The following is a 13,881-nucleotide window of genomic DNA, read 5'->3' as shown; positions in this document are numbered from 1 at the left end:
CAAATCGGTGTGCGCCGCCTTACCAAGCTGCTCGGTCATGTTCGCGTCAAATGTGCTGACCACAGCCCTATCTCGACAAACCGATACGTGCTCGGTCCATTTCTCGGTCTTCGGCCCTCGAGCGCGTCATCGCCAAGCCAAACCTTCATACATACATGCATTGTATGCGGAGTCATGCATGCGCCACGAGCGCCACGAAGCATGCCCGCCGGTGATAAGATAGACGCTAACACCGCGCCTCGGCCTTTTGCTTCTGGCCGACCTAAATCTTGCTATCGACGCCAAGTCTGTGGATAGTCCACTCCCACAACTCGTCTTGGAGTGCGACATCACGACTCTGTGCACTCGATTCTCCCTTCTTCTCGATTTGGTAGTACACGCCCTTCTCACACGCATGCTCTGGGCCCGTGACGAGCTCGGCGAGCGCCTTGCCGCTGCACGGCACCGTCGAGAGCGATGCCATGGGGCGCCCAAGCGCACCCATGAGCCCCAGCAGCGCCGCGACGACCGGCATCCCGATGGTGGCCAACATGCCGCGGTCGCGGCTGAGCTTGCTCCCGCCGGCGGGGACGAAGCCGGGCGTCCACGCGATGACGGCCCAGCCCTCGGGTGCGCGGCGGGACAGCGCGTGCGAGAAGAGCATGTTCGCGAGCTTGGAGTTGGCGTACAGCGTCATGCCACTCTGCATCTCGGGCAGGCTAGCGGCCGCGGCCTCCGCCGCCGTCGTCCAATTGGGTCGGCCTGCGCGCGCCTCGCCGCTATGCAGCTCGGAGCTAACGACGATGACGCGCGCGTCGGGCGTGAGGTGTGCTTTGATGCCGAAGAAGAGGGCGGCGTTGCCGACGTGGTTGATAGCGAAGGTCGACTCGAGGTCGCTGAGCATAGATCGGGACGCCATCATCACGCCGGCGTTGAGGATGAGCGCGGATAGCGGGCGCGTCCAGCTCGCGCAGAAGGCGCGCACCGCGTCTAGATCCGCGAGATCACACGCCACGAACTCGACGTTGGCGGGAAGCGCGCCGGGCGACGTCTGGTGTCAGCGGCTGACGGAGCGGAGGCGACCCACCCGCCCTGTCACCGTGATGTGTAGGGTTGGGTCGGCGGAGAGGACGCGTGCCCCCTCCAGCCCGATGCCGCTGGTCCCGCCCGTAATGAGGATGTACTTGGAGTAGGACATCGTGAATGATGCGGTCGAGAACAGCGGAGCGTGGGAGCTGGGAGATGTTGAGAGCGGCGAGTCGCCGTCGGCCATCAAACACATGACTTCGGCTTTCCGATCCGGACTCCACTGCCAAGATCAATGGGCCGCGCGACATCACCTCCACTGGCATCAGCACACCCCGCGCTCTCTCCGAGAGCGCTGCCTATGTACATAACATTTCATGGACGCTGGCGTCGAGTAAAGCTTTGCATCGCCAGAACGTTGATGCGGAGGCCACGTGGAGCGTGAGCTGGTGGGCCGGATCCGAGATAACACAAGGATCAACATATCTACTCAGCGCTTCCTCGTGCTACTCTTCTTCTCGTCACGTCGATATCTTCGCCACCAGCATCCCGTCTTCTTCCACTTCTCTGTTCGCTACTGCACCCTCTTTCTCCTCCCAGGAATCCCCAAACGAACTCATTCCCTCGGCGCATCCATGTCGCACGCCCTGACTCTCTTTGACCGAGCGCTCGGCGTCGTACTCGCCTCGGCAGCCGGCGACGCGCTGGGGGCGCCCTACGAGACCAGCGAGACCATGCAGGAAGCGCTTGCCGCGGGCGCCCCTGTGCATTTCACTTCGTCCGAGGCCTGGGAGCAGGGCGAGTGGACAGACGACACCGCGATGGCCATCCCGCTGCTGGAGGCGAACGCGCGCGGACTGGACGTCTCCACGGGGGCCGGGCTGGACTATGTCGGCGCTCGCTGGCTAGAGTGGGGCACAGAGGGCCCGGATGCGGGCAAGGGCATCGGACGTCAGACATTACTTGTCTTTGTGCAGGTCCTCCGCGGCCAAGAAGGCGTTCAGTCCGATCACCAGGCGGTGCGGCCGCTACATGTTAGGATGACCGAGGAGGCGGCAGAGGTTCAAGAGTCATTGGGACGAGGCGCTGGTAACGGATGCCTGATGCGCGTTGGGCCACTTGCGCTTGGATACCTTGGTCCGGAGGATGGGAACAGGCTCGCAGACGCCGCGAGAAAACAGGCGCGGCTAACACACCACGAGCCGGACGCCGGGGACGCCGCCGTCCTCTGGTCCCTCGCGATCCGGCACGCCGTGCTGACGGGTCAAGCCGACCTGCGCGGGCAGCTAGTGTATCTACCGGAGGATCGGCGGGCGCTGTGGGCCGAGCGTCTGGACGCCGCGGAGAAGGGCACGACTTACGACTTCATCAAGAACAATTGGGTCGTGACGGCACTGCAGTGCGCGTGGATCGCCGTCCGCTCCGGCAGCGACGCTCGCTCTACTCTCGTTGCTGCGGTCAAAGGTCTGGGCGACACCGACACCATCGCGGCTATTGCGGGAGCTCTCGCTGGGGCGCTGTATGGTGCACACAGCGTGCCGCCCGACTGGAGGGAGAAGCTTCACGGGTGGCCGGGGTACACCACTGTGGACATGGAGCGCCTCGTGAAGGAAGCGCTCGCCCGATTCCCCTCCGAGCCTATGACCGCATCTTCGCGCAACACGGCAATTCCAGAATCCGCGCCAGCCGATCGCGCTGGAACACATTGACAGGAGTGAGTATCGGCGGGTGGAAGTGCGGACGTAGCGCAGAGATGGACGCAGACGTGGACAAGGAAGGGTAGGATGGAGAACTGACACCAGATGACGCCTGACGGCCGAGGTTACGGCCAACCTGGTGGACCTGGTGAACCTGGTGTACCACGCCCCTGCCGATGCAGCGTACCGGCCGCCTCAACCGAGCAGATCGCCGACGGTGTAGAGGGGGAGGGGGGGGGAGTGGATATTCCTTTTCCTTGCTGAAGCAATCTAAGCCTTCCACGGCGGGAACACTTGTCTATAGTAGTGCGGGTGCGGGCAGAAGAGTGAAAGACGTGTGCTTGTGCAGAGATGTGGCGCTAGCAACGGCACACTAAGGATGCTTCTCCCAGCACTCTGTTTTGACGGGCGGGGCGTGCTGCAGGGCGTTTCGCCACCCAGAGACATATCAGACGGCCCAAGCTCGACTGACCCTTGCTTGCTCTTTTCGCACACACTCCTGCGAGCCCATCTCGCCACATATATGACCCGTTCATTCTATTGATCGTTCGCGTCCGCTCCTCTTTACAGCACGGAAATCCGCGATGACCTGTGGCGGCGATCCGTGGGGCAACAACTCGGGTAGTAAGCTCGCCCTGACGGAGATGTCCTCGCAGCACGGCACTGATGGCAGACACCTGCAAGCTGGGACGAGGCAATGCCTGCGTGTACTGCGGCGCCGATTGCTAGACGGCGGGATTGAGCTGGACTCTCCCCATCTGATGTTTTGTCTATGCGATTCACTGGGTTTTCCTCATGACTGGTGGGCCAATAGAGCATGGTGCAATCGGTAGGCTTGGCGGGTGGTTCGGAGGAAGCGCATGGACAAGCTGTATTGCGAGGCCAATATCATCGGAATGGGTCTCGGCAAAAGTCAAGTGCGATGCAGCCTCTCTTTGCGTCGCAGTGACCGCAGTAATTGCTGTGAAAGTAGAGTGAGATATGTTGTTATTTAAGCAGAGGAGGGATGAAGCGACGTGGATTCTGCTGTGCTTGGGGTACATGGAGAGCCAAATCGGTCACTATCTCGGCGACCTCCGGGTGCTTTCACAACCGGATCATCCAAGCCGGTATCGTCGGTCGAGCTCTCGACTCCCCGCGGCGCAAGGCGCAAGGCGAAGTCGAGGCCGCGGGGTACTGACTCCGCTGACCCCTTGTGGCCGGAGTTCGGGGACGGCCTGCGTCTAGGAAACGCCAAGCCTCTGGTCTCGAGCGGGGCCGATGCTAAACGATGCTGGAGCCGGCGGTACATGCTACCTTGTCCTCGAGTAGACGTATCAGCGGCCCCCGGGGTGGAATGCACAGAAGCGGGCCCCGGCTAGGAGCGATGTGCCTGTGGGGATGTCGCGTCCCCGCGCTCCAGCAGCACTCGAGTAAAGGCCAAGACAGAGCTTGCATGTCTCAGTCAGCTGAGTGATAGCACGGGGAAGCCCGACAGCCCGGGCAATTCGGCAACCTGATCTATACCCGGATGCGCGATCGCTTGCGGATGGGCATGGCGACTATATACATCTTCTCATCGGCGCTCTCGGTTGCCCAACAAACACAATGACAATCGAAGCCATCCCCGTCCCCGAGAGCGTGCCGGAGCAGATCAAGCCGGTCGAGGTCGTCACCGAGGAGGAGCGTGCCGCCCTCCGCGCAAAGTACCTCGAGGAGCGCGACAAGCGCATTCGCGCTGACGGCGCGCAGCAGTACAAGCCTCTGCAGGGCATCCTCAAGCTCTCCGAGGACAAGGACCCGTACACCGAGGTTAAGCCCCGCGCACCCCTCTCCGACCACGTTGACTTCCTCTTCCTTGGCGGCGGCTTCGCCGCGCTCAGCGTGTGCGCCCGTCTGAAGGAGGCCGGGTTCAACAACATGCGCATCCTCGACTCGGGCGGTAACTTTGGCGGCGTCTGGTGAGTGCTACCCTCCAATGTTGGCTAACGTCAGGTACTGGAACCGCTTCCCCGGCGCCATGTGCGACACGGCCGCCATGGTTTACCTTCCCCTCCTTGAGGAGGTTGGCACCCGCCCCAGCGCCAAGTATGTCCGCGGGCCTGAGATCCTCGCGCATGCGCAGCGTATCGCCACACACTACGGGCTGTACGAGCACGCGCTGTTCAGCACGCACCTCGAGAGCCTTACATGGGAGGAGGCGGGGCAGTGCTGGCGCGTCAAGACCAAGGAGGGCGACAACTTTACCGCTACGCACGTCGCGATGGGCACCGGGCCCCTGAACAAGCCCCACCTGCCCGGCGTGCCCGGTCTCGAGAAGTTCCAGCGGCCTGCCATGCACACCGCGCGCTGGGACTTTGGGGTTACGGGAGGCGGATGGAACGGTGAGGTCCTTGAGAAGCTCAAGGACAAGCGTGTCGGCATCATCGGCACTGGTGCCACGGCTGTGCAGTGCATCCCCCAGCTCGGGCGTGACTCGGGCGAGCTCTTCGTCTTTCAGCGTACCGCGAGTGCCGTCGCCGTCCGCGGTAACCACGAGATCGACCCCGAGTGGTTCGCCAAGCTCGACAAGGGCTGGCAGGCCAAGTGGCTCTCCAACTTTGTTACCCTCATGTCGACTGGTGTCGCCGACGTCGACTACGTCCACGACGGGTGGACCGACAGTGTCAAGCGCATCACCGCCCGCATGGTTGAGGAGGCGATGAAGAAGGGCCAGAACCCCGCCGATCTCGGCTTCGCCGACTACATGAAGGCGTACCACCTCTCCGACGACGAGTACACTACTGCCGTGCGTGCGCGCACCGATGAGGTTGTAAAGGACAAGAAGACCGCCGACGCCCTCAAGGCCTGGTACCGCCAGTACTGCAAGCGCCCATGCTTCCACGACGAGTACCTCGAGACGTTCAACATTCCCACCGTGCACCTGGTCGACACTGACGGCAAGGGTGTCGACCGCGTCGACGAGACGGGCGTCTGGGCGAACGGCAAGCACTATGAGCTGGATGTGCTCATCTACGCCACCGGCTTCGAGTTCTCCTCGTCATACACGTCGCGCGCCGGGCTCGAGGTTTTCGGTCGCAACGGCCTTGCGCTCTCTGACGCCTGGGCCGAGGGCATGAAGTCCTACCAGGGCATGCACGTGCGCGACTTCCCCAACCTTTTCATCGTCGGCATCTTCCAGGGCGCCTCGCTCATCAGCAACGTCACAAGTAACTTCACGGACGCGGGATTGACGATTGCGGCCATGCTCAAGAAGGAGAAGGAGCTCGGCACGAAGGTCATCGAGACATCTGAGAAGGCGCAGGAGGACTGGGTCAAGCTCGTCCTTTCGAACACGAACAAGATTACCGGCGGGCCAGAGTGCACTCCTGGCTACTATAACAATGAGGGACACGAGGAGGGTCTCAAGCAGCGCCTGGACGGCGGTCGCTATCCCCACGGGTCGCACAAGTATTTCGAGTACATCGACGACTGGCGCACCAACGGCAAGTTTGAGGGGATCGAGTTTGACGGCAAGCCTGTAGCTGTGGCAGCTTGAGAGCGAAGGAATGGGGTGCACGTCAGCAGGGTTAGTTGTTGTCAGCAGTCATCGTAGGGTAATGCAGCGTTTATGTCAGAGCCGACGCGGTGCACGCAGGTCTGCTGGAGGTACCAGTGCGGGACCACGTCCGTGCACACTTTGCGCGTGTTGTATGATGACGCCGCTATGCACAGATCTTTTCTGGTGTTCGCCCGGCACGCACATTCCTGCCACTTCATCGCTCGCTCCTCTGTTCAAGGGGGAGGAAGATACCGTTGTGTGCGACGCCGCTCTCTCGCGCCCATGATCTGCCCTGGTCATGGAGCGTTAAGTGCGAACGCTCGGTCCTGATTAAGCCACTTAGACAAACACGCTGACCGTGCTTGGAAAACAACGACGCAACTTCTGGTTTCGAGTGGGCGATGCCAAATCACCCATCTCGGCGTGACCTGCATTCTGGGCCCAGCTGCTCACATCCTCAGGCTGAATGCCATTCGCAAATCCACACTCGCGCCTCCTTCATCATAACCTACCACGAGTACTGTCACCAAGACCACCCATGCTGGACCGGTGAGCATCAAGCTTTTCGTGCTAACTCAAACGATTCTGCAAAATTCAATTCCACAGTCTTCACTGAGGATGCCAAATCTATCACTGCACCATTTTTTGCCGGACTTGCACCGCATCTGGATTTAGAGTGGTTATTTAGAGTGGTTTAAGACATAAACTATGATAGGAACGTTTGATTATCATAGCTGATGTGATGTACGTGCTGGTGCTGAGGAGGATGTAGTCTGTGAAATCGCATGCTCATCAGGGAGGACCAAAATTTCGGAACGGCTGAAACCCACATATATATATACACACTGATGGCGTGTCGTCACAGCAGACTAATACCGTGCAAACAAAGGACGAAACAGACGTTGGAGTAACATCACATCCACTTCACGCGTGCTGCGCGTATCTGAGTTCATGCCAGCGAGCCTTGCGGTGCAGGTAGCCCGATTCCCGAGTCGAGCATTCTCGCATAGAAATCATTCATGCTACGCCCCTGTCCTCCGCCCTTCGCTGAATACATCCCCTCGGGCTTCTTGGACATGGCCACCCACGAATTCACTGTCGGTACTCCTGGGGTTCATACTTTGTTAAGGCTAGTGAGCAAGGCGGGCGTACACAGAGCATATAGATCCGCGAGTACACACATCATCGACCGATGAATGCGAAGCCGGTCGAACCGGGGCGCAGGGCGCAGTTCTCCACGCATCGCGCTGCAGGACTAGATCATTCTCTTCTTCCCACTTCACCATGATGTACCACGCCTACATCATCGCCAAGCACCTCACACGCCAGCCTCTCCCCAAGATGCGGCAGCACGGCGACTGCGTGAGCCTGCACTTCTGCCCAAAGGACGGTGAGCTGGCCCTGCGGCACGTTGAAGAGGACATGACTGACCTGAGGAAAACTCTGCGCCATGCACCCGTACATCAACCTGCACAACGCGGTAAACTACTTCTGCGACCGCTGTTCGCGTGTCTGCGACGGCGAGAAGTCGTTCCTGTGCAGTCCGAAGCAGCTGGAGGAGTAGATGCATAGGTTGGAAGCCTACCGATGGGCCCGCGGGCTGGGAGGGTAGCAGGCGGACTCGAATGACGGGCGAAGCCGGGGGCGGAAGACTGGACGACTGTATCATCCGTGAGCAATCGCTGATCCTCGATACTTGTGCCGCAGGGTATGTGCGATCAGAAGTTGCGGGTCGATCTACCGCATCATGGGCCGCCTATCCATTTAAAATGATGTGACGATGTACATATCAATATACATGGCGCCCCGCCATCAACCAACCGAATCCTTATGGGCCGCCCCCTCCTCCACCCATCAACCATGCGCATCCCTCGCCGTCCGATAAGGAACGACCGTCACGGCAGCTGCGATATCCCCCACCATTGCCCTGACCGTGGGCCAGTTATCAAGCGAGCTGACGCTAGTGAGGCTCTGCCGCATGGAGTTGAGCAAGACCGCGAGTGACAAAAGGTGGCATTGTGCCCGGTGCGGCATCAAGTGCGCGGGTGAGAGACCGCACCGCCAATGACAGCGTGTACTGGCCCGGGTGCTGCGGACTATGCGGGCAGTCGCAGCACTCCTGTACACTTCCATGCATGTCAGCGGTTTTCAGGCTCAACTCTGCGGTATTTTTGGTCTCGTACCCCGCTCCTTTTATGCCATGGGTTGCACTCTGCCCAGCAGACACACGAGCGTGATTATTTTGTGTCTGCAACATCTTGAATCTGCCATGCCGACCTTCACAAAAGCCTAAGAGTGGGGCAGGATGTCGCACCGGTGGTTTGTGAGTTGTGGTTTATCCATCATGCATGGATACCTATCCAGTCTCAATAGAAGGGATCAGACTCACGTGCGTAATGGCGCACATGTACAAGCCACGGTGGCGGTAGTGTAAAATTAAGGCAAGTGACCAAAGCGTGACAATGTGCGAGATCACTACAAAGGACGAAACCACTGAATCAGTGAATTTTGGGAAGCTATGATGGCGGGCAAGACTGTAGTAGGAGCAATGCTGGGAATGCTGCATCAAGGTTCGTCCGCTTCCGGTTCGGTGGTGGCGTCGCCGCTGTGCTTCTGTGCAAGCCATGTAATGTCCTTTCGCTCCATTACGCCCCTTTGTACACTCGCTCCCCGAACTGACAGGCCGTAGTCCTTGTCATGGTGTGTATATAAGTTGCTGCTTCACCAACTCACTCTTCATCACATTTCAGCTTCATAGTCAACATCAGCACCTGCCCATCATGCCTGACTTCTGCCCCAACCGCCCCGGTAACAGTGAGTGACGTGCTTGAGCCGCTCACACCAGTGCCGTGCGACTACGTAGCGTCGCCGATAACCGGTTCGCGTTTTTGCATGTACTGCAACGCCGCCGCCAGCTGATGTGATCTGTATGAAGTGGTGATGGCGCGCAAGCGTGCGCAGAAGATGTGCGGAGGTCCGTCGCATCAAGCTGAGTGCGGTAGTGTGAGATGATGCAGATCTGACCTTCAACAAGCTGCTGCCGTCGCTGGATCTGAGCCCGCTGACACCCAATACATGCTTCTTCCTGTTTTACCTAAAGCTTGGCCTTGTCTCCGCCGACAACCTTCATAACGGCGCGGCCGTTGGAGAGCACGACCTTGCCCTTCTGGTTCTTGACCTCGAAGCGGACCTCCTCGAAGCCGTTCGCGTCGGGCTTGCCCATGCGCCACACAGAGGTGGTCAGCTTGTCACCTGGGATGACGGGCGATGCGAAACGGCACTGGTACTCTTTGAGGTTGGCGGGGTCGCTGCCGCCAAGCGCCTTGAGGAGGCCGTGCGCGGTCGCGTTCCACGAGTACAGTCCGTGAATGATGACGCCGCCGAAGTTCATCTTCTCGCCGATCGAGGGGTCGATGTGCAGCGGGTTGTAGTCGCCGTTGAGGCGGTACAGGATGGGGGTCATGGCGTCGGTCTGGTCCGAGAACGTCGCGTCCGGCGCCTTGTCCTTGGGCGGGGGGTAGTTGACGGCGGCGGGGCCCTTGGGGCCGCCCCAGCCACCCTGGCCGACGTAGAACGCTGAGCCGTGGATCTCGGTGTACACCTCGCCAGTCTCGGCGTCGACGAGGTTCGCCTGCGTGTCCATCACGGTGCCGGGCTTGCCCTTGTCCCACACGCCCGTGATCTTGTTGCGCAGCTCAAACTTGCGCCCCTCGGACGTAGGCGGGAGCGGCTTGAGGAACTTGAGGTGGCGCTGGCCGTCGAGCACGCGGCGCACGTCGAGCTTGGGGAGGCCCGGGACGACGGCAGACTCCTTGGCGGCGTAGAAGTCGATAACCTCAGGAGTGGTCTTCTTGAAAGCTGCGGTCAGCGGGAAGAAAGGCGATTGTGCACGCTGACTCACGAAGAATGGTGGGGTAGGTCGGGAACACCTGGAACTTGGGGTGCAGCTCCTGGCTGTCAGCGCTGGCCACATCGCGCACTCACGTAGAGGAAGTGGAGCTCGTCGGCGGTCGCGCCGATCGAGTTGGCGAAGAGGAGCGCATCGCGCTTCAGCCACGTAACGGGCTGAGGGGGGTACTCGTAGCCTGCGCCGCCGTTGTTTGTCATGGTGTCTAGATGGGAAGGTAAGAAGCTGCCTGCGACGTGCGAGCATCTGCCCACGACTTATTAAGACGCTTCGGCATGTCGGCATCGGGCATACCGCGAATACTAACCGGTGGCCGCATGGCCGGTAATCGATTCTGGCGGAGATAACCGCCGGCAGTGGGCGACAAGGCACTGCTGATCGCGGGCCCCGCGACCCCAGACTGTGGCACTGGGTCGGTGCTAGCCGATACCCGACAAGCAGCATGAGGTGAGCATCGTAGCGTCCCTTGCAATGCTCGCCTAGCTCGTCGCTGTCGCTCGGCGGCCGGCCACCAGCCTCTTGGCTTTAAGCAGTCGTGTCGCGCCCCCTTGTGCCCTCTTCCCCTCCACAACAATATGCCAGCCGTAATCCCCACCAAGTCGGCAGCGAAGCGCACGGTCGCCGAGTGTGAGTTGCGACGGGAGCGTGGCTGACGGCAGGCGATGCGATCATGACGGCGCCGGGCTCGCCGTTCGAGATGATTGACAAGGTCATCGACGGGCGCCCGTACAAGGCGTGGAAGCATGTGCGCTGCTGCTATACCGCGTTCGCTGATGCCAGAACCCAGACAACTTCCGGCAGTTCCTCACGCCGCTGTTCCAGGAGTGGAAGGACCGCGTGTTCGTCTCGTCCCCGCTCCCCGAGCCGGCGGAGTACGACGACCGCGAGCACGTCACTTATGGCCAGCTGTGGGACCGCGCCGTGCAGTGCGGGGCGTGGCTGCGCTCCAAGGGCGTGGTGTACGGCGACCGCGTCGCCGTCGGTGGCGGCAACACGACGGGCTGGATCGTGACGTGGCTCGCCATTCTTCTTATTGGTGGTTCGCCCGTCCTGCTTAACGCCACACTGTGAGTTTCAGAATTGAAGAAGCGCTGATCGCAGCACGGACGATGCCCAGATCCACTGCCTCGCCGTGTGCACGCCCAAGCTTGTGCTCGTCGACGTCAAGATGGCGCAGCAGCTCGCCGGCCTCACGACCGAGCTCAAGGCCAAGAATGTCGGCCCCGTGTACTGTTGGTCGAGCGTCGCGCATCTCGACCAGCTGGTGCGCGACAATGTTGGCGAGATCGACGCCGACAAGGTCTCGCCGCAGCTCGTGCAGGATGTGATTACCGGGCGCGGTGTCGAGAAGCTCAACGGCGACAGCGACGGCATCATCTTCTTCACTTCGGGGTGAGTCCTCCCCCCCCCAAGGCTGCTGACATCAGAACCACCGGGTACCCCAAAGCCGTGCTCTCGACGCAGTGGACGCAGCTGCACGTCGTCATCTCAGGCATCGTGCCGCTTGTCCGCGCAGTCCTCCGCGCCGGCGGCAGCCTCGCTGACCTCGCGGCGCTCATGCCCACGGAGCAGTCAACGTCACTGCTCTCCATCCCGCTCTTCCACGCGACGGGCTGCCTCTCGATCCTCGTCGCGGCGATCAAGAGCGGCAACAAGCTCGTGTTCCAGCGCCGCTGGTCGGTCGCCGACGCCGTCAAGCTCATTACGCAGGAGAACGTGCAGTCGATCGGTGGCGTGCCCGCCATCGCGACGGCAATCCTCCAGTCGCCCCTCTTGCCGAAGGACCACCAGTTCACGTCTGTAGGCTACGGCGGCGCGCCGCCCGCCAAGCGCCTGGCCGGCGATCTGAAGAAACGCTTCCCGAACGCCATGCTCGGCCACGGGTGGGGCATGACGGAGACGAACGCGCCGCACTGTTCCGTCCTGGGCCAAGACTATGTGGAGCGGCCCACGAGCATCGGCCCCGTCCTCCCGATCTGCAAGATCAAGATCGTGGATCCCGAGACGCGCAAGGAGCTGCCGCAGGGCGAGGCGGGCATCATCCTCGCATACGGCCCCAACATCATGAAGGAGTACCTCAACAACCCGAAGGCGACGGCCGAGGTCCTCGTCGAAGGGTGGATGGACACGGGCGACGTCGGGATGATCGACCCCGACGGGTTCGTGCACCTCTCCGACCGCCACAAGGACATCATCATCCGCGGCGGCGAAAACGTGAGTCGTCCACCCTGCAGCGTGCAGCACTGACCCCAGATCGCGTCGCTCGAGGTCGAGAACGCCGTCGCGCAGGACGACCGCATCGCCGAGGTCGCGGCCGTGTCGGTGCCGGACGACATCCTCGGCGAGCTCGTCGGTGTGGCCGTCTCGCTTGCGCCCGGGGCCCAGGCGACCGAAGCAAGCATCATCGAAAAGGTCACCCCGCACATCCGATACCCCGCGCGCCCTGTCATCGTGCTCATCCTCGACGAGCCCTTGCGTGAGTGAACCGTGAGACAGTGCTGACCGAAGCCCGTAACGCCAACGGCAAGATCGTCAAGGCTGACGTCCGCAAGCTTGTGCGCGCCGCGTATGCCGAGAAGAAGGCGGCGCCGCGCGCCAAGCTGTAGATGTGTGGTGTGGGAATTCAGGGGGTACATGGGCTACAGTCGAGAGTATGTATGTTCAGAAGGTAGATCGGATGCGATAGTTTGCAGGTGGCATGGGGTGTGACGATCGTCCTCGCCTCGGCGGACTTATCCCAGGTCACATCAACGGCCAACCGCCGAGCGTCTCAAGTTCGATCATGATATCGTCCGTGATCTCCTCCCGGACCAAAGTGACGCCCTGTGGCAGCTCGTTGTCAGGCGTGGACGCCGCTCACCGTCGACAGCTTCAGACTACGGTGCAACGGCTCCGTGCCAGTGTTCTGAGACCTATGGAATCTGGCGGTTATCCGCCTCGTCAGCGACGTCAAATCATCCGTGATGGCAGATATGGCAGTAAACGATCTCAAGCCCCCCCCCTTTCTCTTTCGGGCACACGCTTATCATAGGTAGGCGCTGGAGCGATGAGGATGGGAGAGTGCTCCGGGTGACTCGAGCGTGGCATCGGCACTCTGGTCTAGCTGGTCTTCTGCGGAATTCGCAACAAACAGCTTGCAGCATGAAACATGCACAGATCTCTACCAAACTCTGGAACTGGCCCCCCCTCTTGCATCACCTCGTTAGGCTCCCACCCCCCCTCCCAGTCACGGCCGCCGCACCTCCCTCAGCCTTTTGTCCCCCATTGTGCCTCCCCGGCGCAGTCAACATGCAGGAACATTTGCTCTAAACTGGTATGTTTTAGCGTGGGAAGGCGCGGCGCCGGAGTTGGCGACAAAAGAGGTTGGCGGAATGCATGGAGGTCAAGTGGTGGGCCATGGGCGGGCGCGGGTCGGGTCCAAACGTCTGACGCGAATCCCGATCGGGCAATGCGAGAGCGCGAGAGGTTGCGTCAGGCGTGTCACCGCGTGGCCGCGTGGCCGCGTGGCGCGAGGGTCTCAAACGCGTCATCTGAGGCTTGAGGGGGCTTCTGGATTGTGCCAGGGATTGAATTGTATTAGAAATGCTTGAATGCGCATGAATGTGGGACTCCATTCAAACACAGGATCAAACTGGATTAGCCCTGACGCTACTGGCCAGGGGAATGGGATCGGAGGGGTCCGGACCGGGCCTGCGCTCCTCCTGCTCCCTTGCCCCCTGGGCAGGGGGATGATCCCGGCGGAGATGGAAACT

At 61.0% G+C, this 13,881-nt stretch overlaps 5 protein-coding genes across 5 annotated transcripts; 3 read left to right on the top strand and 2 right to left on the bottom strand.

The window, feature by feature from the left end:
* Nucleotides 1-262: 262 nt before the first annotated feature.
* COLE_00241 (uncharacterized protein) lies at nt 263-1,177 on the bottom strand (the record flags this gene model as incomplete). The annotated part of the gene is made up of 2 exons (XM_018423580.2): nt 263-1,030; nt 1,067-1,177. The coding sequence occupies 2 exons, from the start codon at nt 1,175-1,177 to the stop codon at nt 263-265; spliced, it is 879 nt and encodes a 292-aa protein (XP_018277789.1).
* Nucleotides 1,178-1,640: 463 nt separating this feature from the next.
* COLE_00240 (uncharacterized protein) lies at nt 1,641-2,714 on the top strand (the record flags this gene model as incomplete). The annotated part of the gene is made up of 1 exon (XM_018426775.2): nt 1,641-2,714. One exon carries the CDS (start codon nt 1,641-1,643, stop codon nt 2,712-2,714), a length of 1,074 nt encoding a protein of 357 aa, XP_018277788.1.
* Nucleotides 2,715-4,289: 1,575 nt separating this feature from the next.
* Nucleotides 4,290-6,219, top strand: COLE_00239 (uncharacterized protein; the record flags this gene model as incomplete). The annotated part of the gene is made up of 2 exons (XM_018421431.2): nt 4,290-4,642; nt 4,677-6,219. 2 exons carry the CDS (start codon nt 4,290-4,292, stop codon nt 6,217-6,219), a joined length of 1,896 nt encoding a protein of 631 aa, XP_018277787.1.
* Nucleotides 6,220-9,316: 3,097 nt separating this feature from the next.
* Nucleotides 9,317-10,329, bottom strand: COLE_00238 (uncharacterized protein; the record flags this gene model as incomplete). The annotated part of the gene is made up of 3 exons (XM_018425801.2): nt 9,317-10,080; nt 10,124-10,172; nt 10,207-10,329. The coding sequence occupies 3 exons, from the start codon at nt 10,327-10,329 to the stop codon at nt 9,317-9,319; spliced, it is 936 nt and encodes a 311-aa protein (XP_018277786.1).
* Nucleotides 10,330-10,704: 375 nt separating this feature from the next.
* Nucleotides 10,705-12,735, top strand: COLE_00237 (uncharacterized protein; the record flags this gene model as incomplete). Its single annotated transcript, XM_018426196.2, has 7 exons — nt 10,705-10,756; nt 10,789-10,874; nt 10,910-11,196; nt 11,231-11,521; nt 11,557-12,343; nt 12,383-12,605; nt 12,638-12,735. 7 exons carry the CDS (start codon nt 10,705-10,707, stop codon nt 12,733-12,735), a joined length of 1,824 nt encoding a protein of 607 aa, XP_018277785.1.
* Between the last annotated feature and the right edge of the window lie 1,146 nt (nt 12,736-13,881).

The sequence above is a fragment of the Cutaneotrichosporon oleaginosum genome (genome assembly GCF_008065305.1).
Source record: "Cutaneotrichosporon oleaginosum strain ATCC 20508 chromosome Unknown ATCC20508_contig01, whole genome shotgun sequence".
Classification (NCBI taxonomy): Eukaryota; Fungi; Basidiomycota; class Tremellomycetes; order Trichosporonales; family Trichosporonaceae; genus Cutaneotrichosporon; species Cutaneotrichosporon oleaginosum.
Note: the sequence above shows the minus strand (reverse complement) of the source record. Positions and strands in the feature narration are given on the sequence as shown.